Genomic DNA, 16,392 nt, shown 5'->3' on the forward strand with positions numbered 1-16,392 from the left:
CCTCGCATTATCTGGTAGAGCCAATCGTGAAGTGGTGAAGGCGGGACTACCGGTCCAGCGGGGGGACGCGGTCTCCACGGCAACGAGTGGACCAACGGTCAACATAGGCGGCGCGCGCGGGGGATTGTAAAGCGGTCGCGCGCTCTGCCCTCTCACGCGCCTTCCGTCTGCGCATGACGACGGAAGAGAATTGCAGCCCGGCGCTGATTGCTGACGGGTCACGTGTTACTTACAGCTGCTCGCGGTCCAAGCTGAGACCCGTCGTGGGTTCGAGTCCCGCATTGGGCATCAAAGTGCTTTATTGTCAGAGGCTCTGATTGCTTGCATAAGGTAACAAGAGTAAAATATTTCAGAATAGCGTTTATTATCACTGCTCCTATCCCACTACTATAAGGATTGCACTTACCACCTGTACGTTCAAAATAAACTTTTGACCTCCCATGCTGCCTTAGCACGTCGTTCCGCCATATTGCCTGCTTGCACTGCACTTTCCCTGTAACAGTAACACTACATTCCGCTTTCTGATGTTGCTCTTTTATTGTTTTACCTTATTATTATTCTGGTTTGGAATGATCTCTATGGATGGAATGCAAAACTAAGATTTTCACTCTACCTTGGTGCATATGCCGATCCCAGTTCCAATTCCAGTCGGCCACAAGGAGTTGGGCCACATACACCATTGAACTTGCCAGTAGTTGGACGGTGAATGAAACATTTGTTGACCTGTACAGCCAGAAATGATTTTGTACAGTATGCAGTGGCTCCCCACTACCCCTCATAGAACTGTGTCCTGACTACAGCGGCACCACACCAGGAACTAACTGGGCAGTGGCATCCATTTTGTTATTGGTGAGGCTCTCGATATTTATTGCTTATTGAGTTATTGTTATTATTATTATTATTATTAATAATAATTTCTTTTTTTATTTGCACAGTTATCTTTTGCACACTGGCCCAATGCCAAAGTTGGCATGCTCTTTCATTGATTCTGTTATGGTTATTATTCCATAGATTTATTGAGTATGCCTGCAAGACAATGAATCTCAGGGTTGTTGTACATGGTGACATGTATGTACTTTGATAATAAATTTACTTTGAATTTTATAATGGAGAGCCCCGTTAATTTAATGGAATATCATGGGATATCTACAAGTTGGTGTTCAAACCTGCCTGAAGTTTTGGCCATCTGATGTATCTGTCTACAGTACTAGTGACAAATTGTGGGTTGAGGTTCCATGTCTAGGTCCTACAACTCTCCTGTCTGGGATACTGAGAAAACAAAAGCCCAATGAGAAACATTAACACTCAAACAATGGATCCCCGGGTTGTATATGGTGACATATAAGCACCTCGATAATTTGAGGTGATAAGAGGTATAGATTGAGTGCATAGCCAGAGACTCTTTCTCAGGTGTTGAAGGGGCCAATATAAGGGACATAATTTTAAGGTGATTGGAATAAAGTATAGGTGGGGAAATGTCAGAGGTAGGTTTTTACTCACAGAGTGGTGGGTGCAAGGAACACCCTGCCAGGGGTGGTGCTAGAGGCAGATACATTAAGGGCATTTAAGGAGCTCTTAGATAGGCACATGTATGATAGAAAAAAGGAGGGCTACGTAGGAGGGAAGGTTTAGATTGCTCGTGGAGTAGGTTAAACAGTTGGTACACCACAGTGGACCGAAAAGCTTGTACTGTTCTGTATTGTTCTATGTTCTAGGACTTATGTTCTACTTTCTATGTCCTCTGCATGTTTTGTGAAGTCTTCCCGTGCAGAACATGCCTGCAGCATTTGCTGACCAACAAAACAGAAAATTGTTTAATAAAACAAATGCTTTTCATCCTGGGCTGGAAGTACACCAGTTTCTCTGCAATTCACAGCAGCAAAATTGCTTTAAATCTATCACTGCCCTGCTCAGAGAGCAATCGCTTGGCACTTTGTCCCCGAGCCCTTCCTCTAGTAGTAAGTCTTTCAGACGGAAGATTAGAAATAATGAGAAAATAATGGGATGAAGAGTGGTCATTCAGTCTGTGTCTGTGCACAAACTGCTCCATTATGGTTACTACTCAATGCACTTATTCCCCCAAGAAAAGATGTTTTTTTTTGCTTTGGAGTATCCCAAGAGAGGCTTAAATGTTGAAGAGAGATTGCCATGACATCACCGGTCCCGAAGTCCCTATTCCATCCTGCTGGCTGTGTGCTTTTGTTGCTCATGCCAGGCTCCTGACACAGACAATTCACTCTGAGTACTCTTGTGGGAAGAGGTTGCCAAGTGGAAAGGAGAAAATGTGTAAGAATGTGCTCAAAGTCTCCTTGAAGAAATGCTTCAGGCCCACTTACTCCTAGAACGGCCCATCAAGCAGAGGATAGGCCCTTTGGCCCAGAATGCCTGGGCCAAACTCACCGAACAGAGAATGATACACCACTGGAACAGGCTCGTCAGCCCTCAATCTCTGGGCCAAAGCGCTGCTCCAAGTTAAACTGAGCCATTCTGCCTGCACATGATCTGTGCCCCTCCATTTCCTGCATAATCATGAGTCTGTCTAAAAGCTTTTTAAACACCAGTAATGTTATACCACCATTGGTAGTGTAGGAGGCACTGCCTCAAAAAGGCAACATCCATCCCTACCAATTAAACCATGCTATCTTCTTGCAGCTGCTATCGGGCAGGAAGTACAGAAGATTGAAGTCCCACACCACCACGTTCAGTAACAGTGACTTCCCTTCAACCCTTTGGTTCTTGAACCAACCAACACAACCCTAGTTTAGCACCACTTTGATCACTTTGCACTAAAATAAAACTTTGAATTTTGTTTTAATTGTGTTCTTTCTTGTAAAAATTGTGTATAATTTATGTTTTTCTAATGAATGCTGTTTATCTGATGCCCTGTACTTGTAATACCGCTGCAAGTAAGTTTTTCATTGCACCTGCACTTTGACTTTACCAAGTGTAATGACCGATGTTCTCCTGGAGAGGGTGCACTTGGACAATATTAGATGTATCTGCAAAGGGGTTCACCCAGCACTCATCCATAATAAACAATGTGAACAGACAGGGACAGAAAGGGAGGAGAGAGAGGGAAGGAGAGGAGAGGGTGGGAGGAAGAGGGATTGGGAAGAGAGAGAGGCTAAGGGAAGAAGAGTTGGGAGAGGGGGAGGACAGGGGAGAGGGATTGGGGAGAGTTAGAGAGGGGTTGGGAGAGGAAGGAGGAGGGGAGGAGGTTGGGAGAGGGGGAGCAGGGACAGACGGAGGGGGAGGGAGAGGGTGCAAGGGAGACCCACTATCTCTCAGTGGGTGAGCATCTGGGGGATAGTGACCACCGGTCCCTGGCATTTAGCATTATCATGGAAAAGGATAGAATCAGAGAGGACAGGAAAATTTTTAATTGGGGAAGTGTAAATTATGAGGCTATAAAGGTTATAACTTGCAGGTGAACTGGGATGATGTTTTTGTAGGGAAATGTACTATGGACATGTGGTCGATGTTTAGGGATCTCCTGCAGGATGTTAGGGATAAATTGGTCCCAGTGAGGAAGATAAAGAATGGTAGGGTGAAGGAACCATGGATGACAAATGAGGTGGAAAATCAAGTCAGGTGGAAGAAGGCAGCATACATGAGTTTTAGAAAGCAAGGATCAGATGGTGCTAGTGAGGAATATAGGGTAGCAAGAAAGGAGCTTAAGAAGGGGCAGAGGAGAGCAAGGAGGGGACCTTGGCGAGTAGGGTGAAGGAAATCCCCAAGGCATTCTTCAATTATGTGAAGAACAAAAGGATGAGAGGAGTGAAGGTAGGACCTATTAGAGATAAAGGTGGGAAGATGTGCCTGGAGGCTGTGGAAGTGAGAGAGGTCCTCAATGAATACTTCTCTTCGGTTTTTGCCAATGAGAGGGAACTTGATGACAGTGAGGACAATATGAGTGAGGTTGATGTTCTGGAGCATGTAAGGGAGAGGAGGTGTTGGAGTTGTTAAAATACATTAGGACAGATAAGTCCCCGGGGCCTGACGGAACATTCCCCAGGCTGCTCCACGAGGCGAGGGAAGAGATTGCTGAGCCTCTGGCTAGGATCTTTATATCCTCATTGTCCACGAGCATGGTACTAGTGGATTGGAGGGAAGCGAATCTTGTCCCCTTGTTCAAAATAGGTAGTAGAGATAGTCTGGGTAATTATAGACCAGTGAGCCTTACGACTGTGGTGGGAAAGCTGTTGGAAAAGATTCTTAGAGATAGGATCTATGGCCATTTAGAGAATCATGATCTGATCAGGGACAGTCAGCATGGCTTTGTGAAGGGCAGATTGTATCTAACAAGCCTGATAGAATTCTTTGAGGAGGTGAACAGGCATATAGATGAGGGTAGTGCAGTGGATGTGATCTACATGGATTTTAGTAAGGCATTGGATAAGGTTCCACACGGTAGGCTTATTCAGAAAGTCAGAAGGCATGGGATCCAGGGAAGGTTGGTCAGGTGGATTCAGAATTGGTTTGCCTACATAAAGCAGAGGGTTGTGGTGGAGGGAGTACATTTGGATTGGAGGGTTGTGACTAGTGGTGTCCCACAAGGATCGGTTCTGGGACCCCTACTTTTCGTGATTTTTATTAACGACCTTGATGTGGGGTAGAAGGGTGGATTGGGAAGTTTGCAGATGACACAAAGGTTGGTGGTGTTGTGGATAGTGTAGAGGATTGTCAAAGATTGCAGAGAGACATTGATAGGATGCAGGAGTGAGCTGAGAAGTGGTAGATGGAGTTTAACCCAGAGAAGTGTGAGGTGGTACACTTTGGAAGGACAAACTCCAAGGCAAGGTACAAAGTAAATGGCAGGATACTTGGTAGTGTGGAGGAGCAGAGGGATCTAGGGTAACATGTCCACAAATCCCTGAAAGCTTATGGGGTGTTGGCTTTCAGAAGTGAAGGGATAGAGTTTAAGAGTCGTGAGGTGATGATGCAGCTCTTTTAAACTCTGGTTAGGCCACACTTGGAGTACTGTGTCCAGTTCTGGTCGCCTCACTATAGGAAGGATGTGGAAGCATTGGAAAGGGTACAGAGGAGATTTACCAGGATGCTGCCTGGTTTAGCGAATATGCATTATGATCAGAGATTAAGGGAGCTAGGGCTTTACTCTTCGGAGAGAAGGAGGATGAGAGGAGACATGCTAGAGGTATACAAGATATTAAGAGGAATAGATAGAGTGGACAGCCAGTGCCTCTTCCCCGGGGCACCACTGCTCAATACAAGAGGACATAGCTTTAAGGTAAGGGGTGGGAAGTTCAAGGGGGATATTAGAGGAAGGTTCTTTACTCAGAGAGTGGTTCGTGCGTGGAATGCACTGCCTAAGTCAGTGGTGGAGGCAGATACACTAGTGAAATTTAAGAGACTACTAGATAGGTATATGGAGGAATTTAAGGTGGGGGGGGGGATATATGGGAGGCAGGGTTTAAGGGTCGGCACAACATTGTGGGCCAAAGGGCCTGTACTGTGCTGTACTATTCTATGTTCTATGAGATGGAAAGGGAAGAGGGAGGGGTTTGATATTTGTGACATTTCCACTCTGACATCCACCTTAAACCTGATGACTACTGTCTGACACATTTGTCCAAATACCCATCATGCTGTGTGCAAAGCGGGTGGCATGGTAGCGCAGTGGTCAGTGCGATCACTTGTTACCCTTGGGAAGTCAGAAAGATTTCCACCTTGACCTCTAGAGTATGTAGTATCTGTACTTGTGGAACAGTGTACTGGAATTGATTCTTGTTTGCATCTTGCTCTTCGACCATGTGTCCTTATTTTATTTAGAGATGAAACAGGCTCTTCTCACCCAATGAGCCTGTGCCATTTAATTACACCCCTGTGACCAATTAACTTACTGACCTGTACACCTTTGGATTGTGGGAGGAAACCAGAGCACTTCAAGGAAACCCACAAGCAAACTCCTTATGGACAGAGGTGGGAATTGAACACTGGTCGTTGGCGCTGTAATAGCATCATGCCAACTGCTGCACTGTTGTGCTCAAATGTGTTGGCTGAAGCACCTGATGTGAATGTGGTCAGCTTACGGAAGAGGTTATCACATCTTACAGTGATTGCAATGGCTGTAGCCAGAAGATGCAAGGGGAACATTGGAACTTTTCTGCTGCTGACTACGTGAGTCCAAGACTTACTGGTGACATGGGGAGCCCCCACTGCTCAATGTGCTGCAGGTATTTGTAACTCTGGAGAAACTGTCCATGGAACCCAACTCCTGCTAGAAACACTCAGCAGGTCAGCCAATCTCTGGAAAGAGAATGAGTTCATCTTTCAGATCCAAAAGGATTGCAAACCTGAGATGCTGGCTGTTCTCTCTCCACAGGTGCTAACTGACTTGCTGAGTTTTTCTAGTATTCATGATTTTTATTTCAGATTTCCAGCATCTTCAGTTTATATTTCTCTAGGCCTGCCAATTATGGAATTACAGAGCACCTCAGCAAGGAAATAGGCCCTTTGGTCCATATAGTCCATGCTGATCTGCTACTTTGCCTAGTCCCATCGAACTGCACCTGGACCATAGCCCTCCAACCTTTCTCCCACTCCCAGCTGTCTACATCCAAACTTCTCTTGTGGTTAAGAAAAAGTGTAGGATAAGAAACTCTTTTCAGTTCCTGTGTGTCAGCATCCCTGAGGATGTATCCTGAGCCTAACATATCGATGCAGTTACAAAGGAGGCACAACAGTGGCCATATCTCATTAGGAGTTTGAGGAGATCTGGTATGTCACCTAGAATGCTGGCAAACTTGGAGAGCTTTCTAACTGGCTGCATCATTATCTGGTATGGGAGTGGGGGAAGGAATCAAAATAAACTGCAGCCAGTTGTAAACTCAGTCAGCTCCATCATGGGCACCAGCTTCCCCAGCGTCCAGGACATCTTCAAGGAGCGATACCTCAAAAAGGCGGCATTCATTATTAAGGGCCCTCATCACCCAGGACATGCCCTCTTCTCATTGCTCCATAAGGAAGGAGGTATAACAGCCTGAAGACATGCACTCAATGATTCAAGAACAGCTTCTTCCCCTCTGCCATCAGATTTCTGAATGGGCATTGAACCGATGAAAACTACCTCACTACTTTTACTTTCTCTTTTTGCACTAATTCTTTAATTTAACTTCTAAAATGTAGATATTTTACTGTAACTTTTATTGTAACTTACAGTTTTTATTATTATGTACTGCTGCTATAAAGTTAACAAACTTCACGACATATGCCGGTGATATTAAACCTGATTTTGATTCAGATTCCTCTCACTTTGTTGTTGACTCCCAACCTGGAGATCAGGGAGAAAAAAGGATGTTTAATTTATTCCTTTCTCCTCATTTTAATGAATTTAATTTTTCTATCATCCAAGTGCCTAAATTTTAGATAGGCATATGGTGATAGAAAAACGGAGGGCTATGTAGGAGGGAAGAGCTGGATTGATCTTGGAGTTGGATAAAAGGTCGGCACAACCTTATAGGCCGAAGGGCCTGTACTGTGCTGTAATGTTCTATTTTCGATGTTTATTTTCTAGTATTTTAAGATGCTTTCAATTTATTTTATTTTTAAATTACTTACAGCAGTTTTAATAGCTTTTAGATTGCTCAGAGACATTTAAAAGCTTACAAAGTTGGGACTGAAAAGGAAGATGTTTCTCGTATGACTACAGGAGATCAGTGGTAGCTATGGGCCTTTCCATGGTGGTGGGTGGTCAGATTGAATGGTTCTCCGCATGCCCGCCCCCCCCCCCACTCCCCGGATGTACGCGATGAGGTGGGGGCTGTGGTGGCGAGTTGGGTGGGTGGTCAGATTGAACGGTTTTCTATCCACACCCTGGATATATGCATTGGGGTGCTGGCTGCGGCGATGAATTTGGGTGGTGGGCAACTAGTTTAGAAATAATCAGCACCAGTCGCAGTGCATGAAGAACAATAACTTAAGTTTTATTCAACAGGTCAAACTTTCGTTCACAAAATAGAATTCTATCTGCTCACTGCAATCTCTGATCGTTTTAGGGTTCTTGGTACAGTCCATTCTCTTATTCCTCTTTCAGCTATTTTGTACCGTTGATGTTACCTGCATTTCTGCCTTTTCTTCAATACCGTTACCTTGTAGCTTTCTCTCTTCAGTCATTTCACCTCCGGTCTAACTTCCCCCTTACAAAACAGGCACAACGCTACACAATCATAGAATGAAAATAGAATAACAATATGACCAGATCTGGAATAAAAACAGTTTCCTTGAATATAATCATTGTGCCCAGACTGCCTGAAAAGTAGAGAAACACTTGGCCTTATTCAAGGCTATTCTGAACACACTGTGACATCCTGGGACAGGTACATGTGTAGGCTCATCAACAACTTGTTTGTGATAATATTTTACAAATAGCCACAAAAAAAAAACAAACAGCTGTTCAAAGCTTATTCAACTACTGCATCTCCTAATAGCCCGCGTGTGATATCATGACGCCTTGATGCCCAGGGCGACGTCGACCTCTTCCTCGGGCTGGAGGGTGTGCCACTGCGCGATGGGTCGCCTGGGGTTGGCCAGCATATCCGACCAGTGCCGGAGCTCAGCGCCCGTCGCATTGCAGCCCACAAAACACTTGCCGATCGCTTCGTTCTTTCCCAGCTTGTCGTAATCCAGAACAGTGATGACCACTTGGACTTTCTGCAAGATACAGATTATTACTTCTCACTTAAGAAAGGCATGGCACAGTTTGGTAAATTCAGTTCCAGAAACTTCCAGTGTTGTCTGACCATCAACCTCATTTATATATTGAGCCCTTTTATATAGATATATCCTTAAAATGCTGAACAAAGAAAAACAACAGAACTAATGAAAAACTACACACTAACGAATACAGACAAGCAATCAATGTCAGCTTTTGTCTGTGTATAGTTCTTCATTGATTCTACGATATTTCTTCGTTCTACAGTGAATCCCTACAAGAAAATGAACTTCAGGGTAGTATATCAAAGTTCAAAGTAAATTTATTATCGAAGTACATAAATATCACCATATTCAACCCTGAGGTTCATTTTCTTGCAGGCATACTCAATAAATCCATAATAGAATCAATGAAAGACCACACCAACTGGGTGACCAGTCAACATGCAAAATACAAATCTGTGCAAATGCAAAAAGAAAGAAATAGCGAAAACATGAGATGAAGAGTCCTTGAAAGTGAGGCCATGGTTTGTGGAAGCATTTCAATGATGGGGCAAGTGAAGTTGAGTGAAGTTATTCCTTTTGGTTCAAAGCTCTGATGGCTGAGCGGTAATAACTGTTCCTGAACCTGGTGGTGTGGGTTCTGAGGCTCCTCTGCCTTATTCCTGATGGCAGCAGTGAGAAGAAGGAGTGATGGGTTAAGGGTGAAATATACGTACTTTGATAATAAATTTACTTTGAACTTTGAGATGAGATCTAGAGCATCTCACCTGTCCATGCACAGGGGAAGAATGTGCTCCAAATCCTGGGCACAGAGCAATTTACATCATTGGGACCTCCTGTCCCAGTTCATCCCCATCAACACAAGGTACTGTAGCCAGCGACATACACTGAAAGAGGCAGTGATTACCACTGAAAGGCCTTCAAAAGTTGAAAGTTCGAAGTAAATTTATTATAAAGTATGTAGATGTTATCATATGCTATCTTGAGAAATACAACAGAATTTACAAGAAACTGTATATAGACAAAGACTGACAGTAGCCAATCTTGGGCAGTAATATTGTTTACATGGACTTCAGTAAAGCATTTGACAAAGTCCCTCATATTCAGCTGATCCAAAGGCACCTGATATCTGCAATAATTTGGTAAACTGGATTCAAAAGGAGCTTGATCATTGAGTTGGGGACAGGGGGTGTGCAGAATGTGTCTCTGGCTGGAGGCCTGTGACTAGTGGTGTTCTACGGGTTCTGTGCTGGGACTCCTGACATTTGTGATATATGGTTAAATAGTTTGAATGAAAGTGTATTGGGCTGATCGGTAAGCTTATATTTATTTATTGATTGATTAATGAATTGATTAAACGATTAATTGCTTGATTAATTGAGATACAGCACAGAATGGGCTCTCCCAGCCCTTCGAGCCATGCTGCCCAGCGACCCCAGATTAGCCCTAGCCCTCTTATGGGACAATTTACAATGACCAATTAACCTACCAACCGGTGCGTCTTTGGACTGTGGGAGGGAACTGGAGCACCCGGAGGAAACCCGTGCACTCACGGGGAGAATGTACAAACTCCTGACAGACAGCGACAGGAAGACATTGCAGACAGTGAGGAAGGTTGTCAAAGCATACAGCGGGATATAGATTAGTTACATGTTTAGGCCAAGACATGGCAAATGGAGTTTGACCTGAACAAGTTTTGATGTGTTGCACTTTGGGAGATGAAATGTAAAGGAAAGTACACAGAATTTGAGGAGTCTTATGGACTCACTTTCAAACACTCTACAACTCATGTTCTCAGTATTATTATTTACTTTTTTATTACTTGCATGATTTGTCTTTTGCACATTGGCTGTTTGTCAGTCTTCGTTATTCATAGTTTTTCATAAATGCTATTGCACTTCTTTCATTTTTTTGCGGCAAGAATCTTAAGGTGACACATACGTGATGTATATGGTGACTTATACACATTTTGATAATAAATTTACTTTAAACTTTGAGTTCTGCTTAATCACTAGGTTGCGGGCCACTCTCTCTGAACGCACATCTGAAGGCTTCCTCTATTCAGTGGGATCACACACTATAATTACACAATGTGTTTACTCAACAGGAAAAGGGCCTCTCCTGCTGAAATACTACAGTGTGACGGTTTATTCAATAGGTTGGGGGCTGGGGACTGTACAAACCCATGTGAGGGCAGATGGATTGCACAGTGTGTTTAATTGTAGAGGGTAACTGTTTACTCAGAAGCATTGTGGAACTATACGACTTTCACGTTCATTCAACAGGATAAAGGTTACCCTGTGCATAATTGTACGGTTTCTGTTAATTCAATAAGTGGGATCCTGCCGTCTTCTCACCGCTACCATCAGGCAGGAGGTACAGAAACCAGAAGTCCCACACCGCCAGGTTAAGGAACAGCTACTTCCCTCTGACCATTCAGTTTAGAACCAATCAGTCACTACAGTTTATGACCACTTTGCACTACAATTTACTTGGCTTTTTAGTGTTCTAATTTTGTACTCTCTTGTAAAAGTTGTGTACCGTTTATCTTTTTCATGTGAACGCTGTTTATCTGATGCTCTGCTGCCAGTAAGTTTTTCTCTGCACCTGTTCACACATGGATTTGTGCAGATGGCAATGAACTCGACTCTGACTGACTGATGTAGATGGGGATCGTATCAATTAAGAGAAAGTAATCTATTTCCCACCTGTTACTTATGAACTCACATGTAACAATTCAGCGGAGTGTTGATGTGTGTTACATCTCCAGTAAACAAGATCAGTGCAACCTTCACTGATGTTTGCCTCAAAAAGGTGGCATCCATCATCAAGGATGCCCATCACCCAGGGCATATTCTCTTCTTATTAAAACAATCAAGGAAGAGGTGCAGGAGCCTGAAGACACACATTCAAAACTCTAGGAACAGTTTCTTCCCCTCTGCCATCAGATTTCTGAACCGATAATGAACACCCCAAAAACACTACTTCAATAGTTTTGCTCTCTTTTTGCACTTATTTAGTTTAATATATAACATAATATATATTTTTTGTAATTTATAGTTTTTAAAAAATGTATTACACTGTACTATTGCTGCCAAACAACAAATTTCACAACATGTGTCAGTGATATTAAACCTGGTTCTGTTTCTGATTTTGAAAATCCGGGAAGCCTTCATGTTCTGTTGCAGCTGACACTGTCAGGCAGGGGAACGGGTTCAGAGCACACAAATGTACCCAGATCAAATGATCATCATAGGCAAAAGGTGTCAGAAACCTCTGAACCATGAGCCAACCGCTGTCAGTTATAGGTAGCTTTGAAAACTGAGATGACAACAGAAATATGATAAATCAGGAGAACAAAGTCATAGTTGGAGAATTTCAAGAATTGTCAAGAAGAAATATTTTTAAAATGAAAGGACTTTGTACAATGGCTAACATAGGAACAGTAAATTGAAAACCTTGGTTTCAAAGATTTGTGTTTGCACAGGGGACACTTCACAAACACACTTCGTCTCACAGACTTTCCTTGGAAGTTGGACTTATCAAAGTTCTCAACCTTGTTTGAGCCTTGTTTTATAAAACTGAATCATGGGTTAAGGATGGTGCTGACAAGGGCAGCATTTACCATCCAGCCCTCATGAACAACAGTATTCCCTCTGGTAGAGAGGCTTGGATTTAGAATCAACCATTTCTGTTATGTGAGTCACTTATGTTCCAGTTCAACCTGGAAAAGTGTGAAATGATTCATTTTTTAAGGACAAATTTGAAGGCAGAATGCTAAGTTAATGGCAGGATTCTTAGCAGTGTGGAGGAGCAAAGTGGTCTTAGGGTCCATGTCCAGAGACCTGTCAAAGTTGCCATGCAAGTTGAAAGAGTTGTTAAGAAGGTGTATGGTGTGTTGGCCTTCATTAGTTGGGGGAGAGAGTTCAAAAGTTGCTTTATTTTTAATGTTGCAGCTCAAAAAACCCTGGTTAGATCACACTTGGAGCATTGTGTTCAGTTCTGGTCACTTCATTATAGGAAGAATGTAGAAGCTTTAGAGAGGGTGCAGAAAAGATTCACCAGAGTGCTGCCTGGACTAGAGAGCATATCTTATAAGGATAGGTTGAGTGAAATAGGGTTTTTTCTTTGGAGGGAAGGAGGATGAAAGGTGACTTGATAGGAATATACAAGATAAGAGGCATAGATTGAACAGAAAGCCAGAGACTTTTTTTCCCAGGGTGGAAATGGCTAATACAGGGTACTTAATTTTAATATGAGTGGAGGAAAGTATAGGGGGACGTCAGAGGTCAGTTTTTATACAGGGTGTGGTATGTGTGGGGATCATGTTGCCTAGGGTGGTGATGGAGGCAGATACATTAGGGACATTTTAAGAGATTCTTAGATAGGCAAATGGATAATAGAAAAATGGAGGGCTATGTGGGAGGGAAGGGTTAGATTGCACAACATTGTTGGCCAAAGGGCTTGTACATTGCTGTAATGTTCTGTGTTCTATGTTTAAGTCAGGATGGTGTGTAACTTGGATGAGAACTGTTGTTGGTGATGTTCCCATGGGCCCATAGCCACTATTCTTCACGGTGACTGAGTAACCAGTTTGAGAGCAGCTGTTCTCGGCAAAAAGCTGCACTAAGTTTGTGGTGCAGTTTGCAATCACCCCGTACCAGTGACAAAGGGACTAGTACTTCCTTGTCTGGAATGGAGTTGAAGTTGTTGAGTCCCTCTCTCTCCCCCTCCCCCCCCCCCCCCCCCCACACACACACCCATACACACCTGATATGTGACCTGTAGAAGATGGAGCAGCTCTGGGAAATTGCTGTTGTCACAAGCTTCTAATCTGCTCTTGTCATTCCCCAAACACAAGAGTCTGGCACCTTTAGAAATTTACTGTTGGTGGTCCACTAGTCTGGCACCTTTAAAAATTTCTTGTCGATGGTCCCACAGAAAATCCAAACAACAAAAACTGCTGCATTCAACTTCCTCTGAGCAGGAGAACTGTTCTGTTTGAACGTTGTCACTCTGTCTCTCAAAGGGTCTTCATTCAGAACCTGAAGCTTCCATGAATCAAGAACCCCGTCAGCTGAAGTCACAGAAGTTGATTGGTGGTGTAATCAGCTACAGGTTAAGATGGATCTTAGGGAATTTTAGATCTTAGTTAGACCTTAGAAGACTTCATTACCATAGATTCCAAACAAGCTGGACCACAGGAGTTGCTGGACTGAAGAGTTTCAGCTTGTTTATAAGGCTGACCAAAGTTAGTGGTGATTTGATTTCCCCCTCCCCCCACACACATGCTGTTGACCGTGGGGGGTCTGCTGCTTTTAGATGTCGAGTTTTGGACTCCCATTTATGGGAGACAACATTTGTGTTCTTGTCTATAGCTTGCCGCCTCAGTAAAGTAACCAGTATAATCAATGACCCCCGCCCCCCAACCCTATCTGGACATTCTCCCTTCTCCCATTGGGTAGAAGATACAGAAGCCTAAAAGCACATACAGTAATAGGCAAAAGTCTCAGACACACACAGACACACACACAAGCTTTTGCACAGTATGGTAGTATTGCACAGTAGTCTGCTGAAAAAATAAACAAATTTCATGCATATATGAGTGATTATAAACCTGATTCTGATAGGGGTCTCTGAGAATGGGAAGGGGGCTGGGAGAGGGGAATCATAGTTGGGAAAAGGGGAGAGGAGAGGGCAGGGAGTGGAAAGCACTAGAGACATTCTGTGATGATTAATAAACCATTTGTTTGGAATCAAATGACCTGGTGTCTCAAAGTTAGGTGTTTTTGCACCCATGCCACCCTCAGCCTCTGGCATTCCTTCTCTGCCCCCTGTCCCACACCCCTCCAAAGTGGTGCTCCACCCTCGCCATTCCCAACATCCTTTGCTTCCGCCTGATTTACAAACTTGCTCTCCGTTTCACATTGACAAATACAGTATTGTGCAAAACTCTGTATATATACAGTATAAACATATACTGTATATATGTACCCAAGATTTTTTCATAGTACTGTACCACCAGGCTCAAGGACAGCTTCTGTCCTGCTATTAAGGAGATATTGAATGGACCTCAGTAAGTTATGATGGAACCTTGGCCTCACAATCTACTTTGTTATGATCTTGCACTTTATTGTTTACCTGTACTGTAGCTGTTATGCTTTTATCTGCATTATTATTGTTTCACCTCATTCTACTACAATACACTCTGATTGGACATTGTGATTTGGACAATGGTCTGATCTGTAAGAACAGTATGCAAGACCAGCTTTTCACTCAGTGCGTGTGACAAAAATAAATTCCAATACCAATAAAAATTGAACAGGGTTTTCCCAAACACGTGCTTGACCATACCTGAATCTGCTCAAAGGGCACTTCAAAGCTGAAAGACTCGTTGTAGTACGGGTTCAAAGTGTTCTTTTTAATGGTTGTCTTCTTCTTCTTCAGCCTCTTGGAATTCTGCATGAGGTGGATTTTCACATATGGATCTAGAATGGATATTAATTCCAGGATCAATCAGTAAATGAAAACTCATTGTGATTTTTATAAATAACTTGGATGTGTCAGTGGAAGGGTGGGCTGGTATGTTTGCAACAGACAAAAAGGTTGGTGGGTTTGTGGATAGTGTGGAGGGTTCCCGTAGCCTGTAATTGGATATTGACAGGATGCAGAGCTGGGCTGAGTGGTGGCAGATGCAGTTCAATCCAGAACAGTGTGAAGTGATTCACTTTGGAAAGTCAAACTTGAAGCCGGAATACAGGGTAATGGCAGGATTCTTAGCAGTGTGGAGGTAATGAGGGATGGGTTCACATCCATAGATCACTTAAAGTTGCTGTGCAGATTGATAGGGCTGTTAAAAGGGGGTATTATGTGGTTAGACCACATTATCAATATTGTGTCCAGTTATGGTTGGCTGATTATAAGAAGGATATAGAAGCTTTAGAGAGGGTGCAGGGGAGATTTATCTGGATGCTGTCTGGATTAGAGAGCATGTCTATCTGAGGATAGGTTGAGTGAGTGAGGGCTTCTCTCTGGAGCAAAGGAGGATGAGAATTGACTTGATAGAGGTGTATAAGATATTACAAGGCATAAATAGAGTGGATAGCGTATTCCCTTCCCCAGAATGGCAATGACTACTACGAGAGGGCATAATTTTAAGATGAAAGTATAGGAGACAAGTCAGAGCTAATTTTTTTACACAGAAAGTGGTGGGTGCATGGATTACCCTACCAGTGGTGGTGGTACAGGCAGATACATTAGAATGTTAAAGAAACTCTTAGATAGACACATGGATGATAGAAAAATGGAGGGCTATGTAGGAGGGAAGGGTTAGATTAATCTTAGAGTTGTTTAAAAGGTTGGCACAACATTGTGGGCCAAAGGGTCTATACTGTGCTGTACTGTTTGTTGTATTCATGTATGAGTGATTTTATATTCAATACAGCCCAGGGGAGAAATGTATGCTGCCACTCTGTTGGTTGCAGGGAGCATCAGCAAAGCAAGTCTATAGCAAAAAGTCTTTGGACAATACTCCTGGGTTCACAACTTCAGGTGAATGGAGCCAAGTACAAACTCCCTTTGCCAAGAGAACAGCATCTGAACAGTTCAAAGACTGCAATGCAAGTACATCAGACTTCATAGTCCTGATTATCAAATTATCTGGGGTGTGTGGAGACACAAGACATGGCAGAGGCTGGAATCTGGAGAAATACATTAAAA

The 16,392-nt window shown here is 43.2% G+C and overlaps 1 protein-coding gene across 3 annotated transcripts in view; it reads right to left on the reverse strand.

The window, feature by feature from the left end:
• Positions 1-7,922: 7,922 nt before the first annotated feature.
• LOC140719454 (synaptotagmin-A-like) overlaps positions 7,923-16,392 on the reverse strand; it is a 133,405-nt gene continuing 124,935 nt past the window's right edge. For all 3 annotated transcript variants that reach the window (XM_073034131.1, XM_073034132.1, XM_073034133.1), the window contains exons 8-9: positions 15,028-15,161; positions 7,923-8,670 (exon numbers count right to left, since the gene is read on the reverse strand). In XM_073034131.1, coding sequence (XP_072890232.1) covers positions 8,461-8,670; positions 15,028-15,161 — 344 coding nt within the window. In that variant the 3' untranslated portion in view covers positions 7,923-8,460. The remainder of the gene's footprint in view (positions 8,671-15,027; positions 15,162-16,392) is intronic.

This window comes from Hemitrygon akajei, chromosome 31, assembly GCF_048418815.1.
Source record: "Hemitrygon akajei chromosome 31, sHemAka1.3, whole genome shotgun sequence".
Taxonomy (NCBI): Eukaryota; Metazoa; Chordata; class Chondrichthyes; order Myliobatiformes; family Dasyatidae; genus Hemitrygon; species Hemitrygon akajei.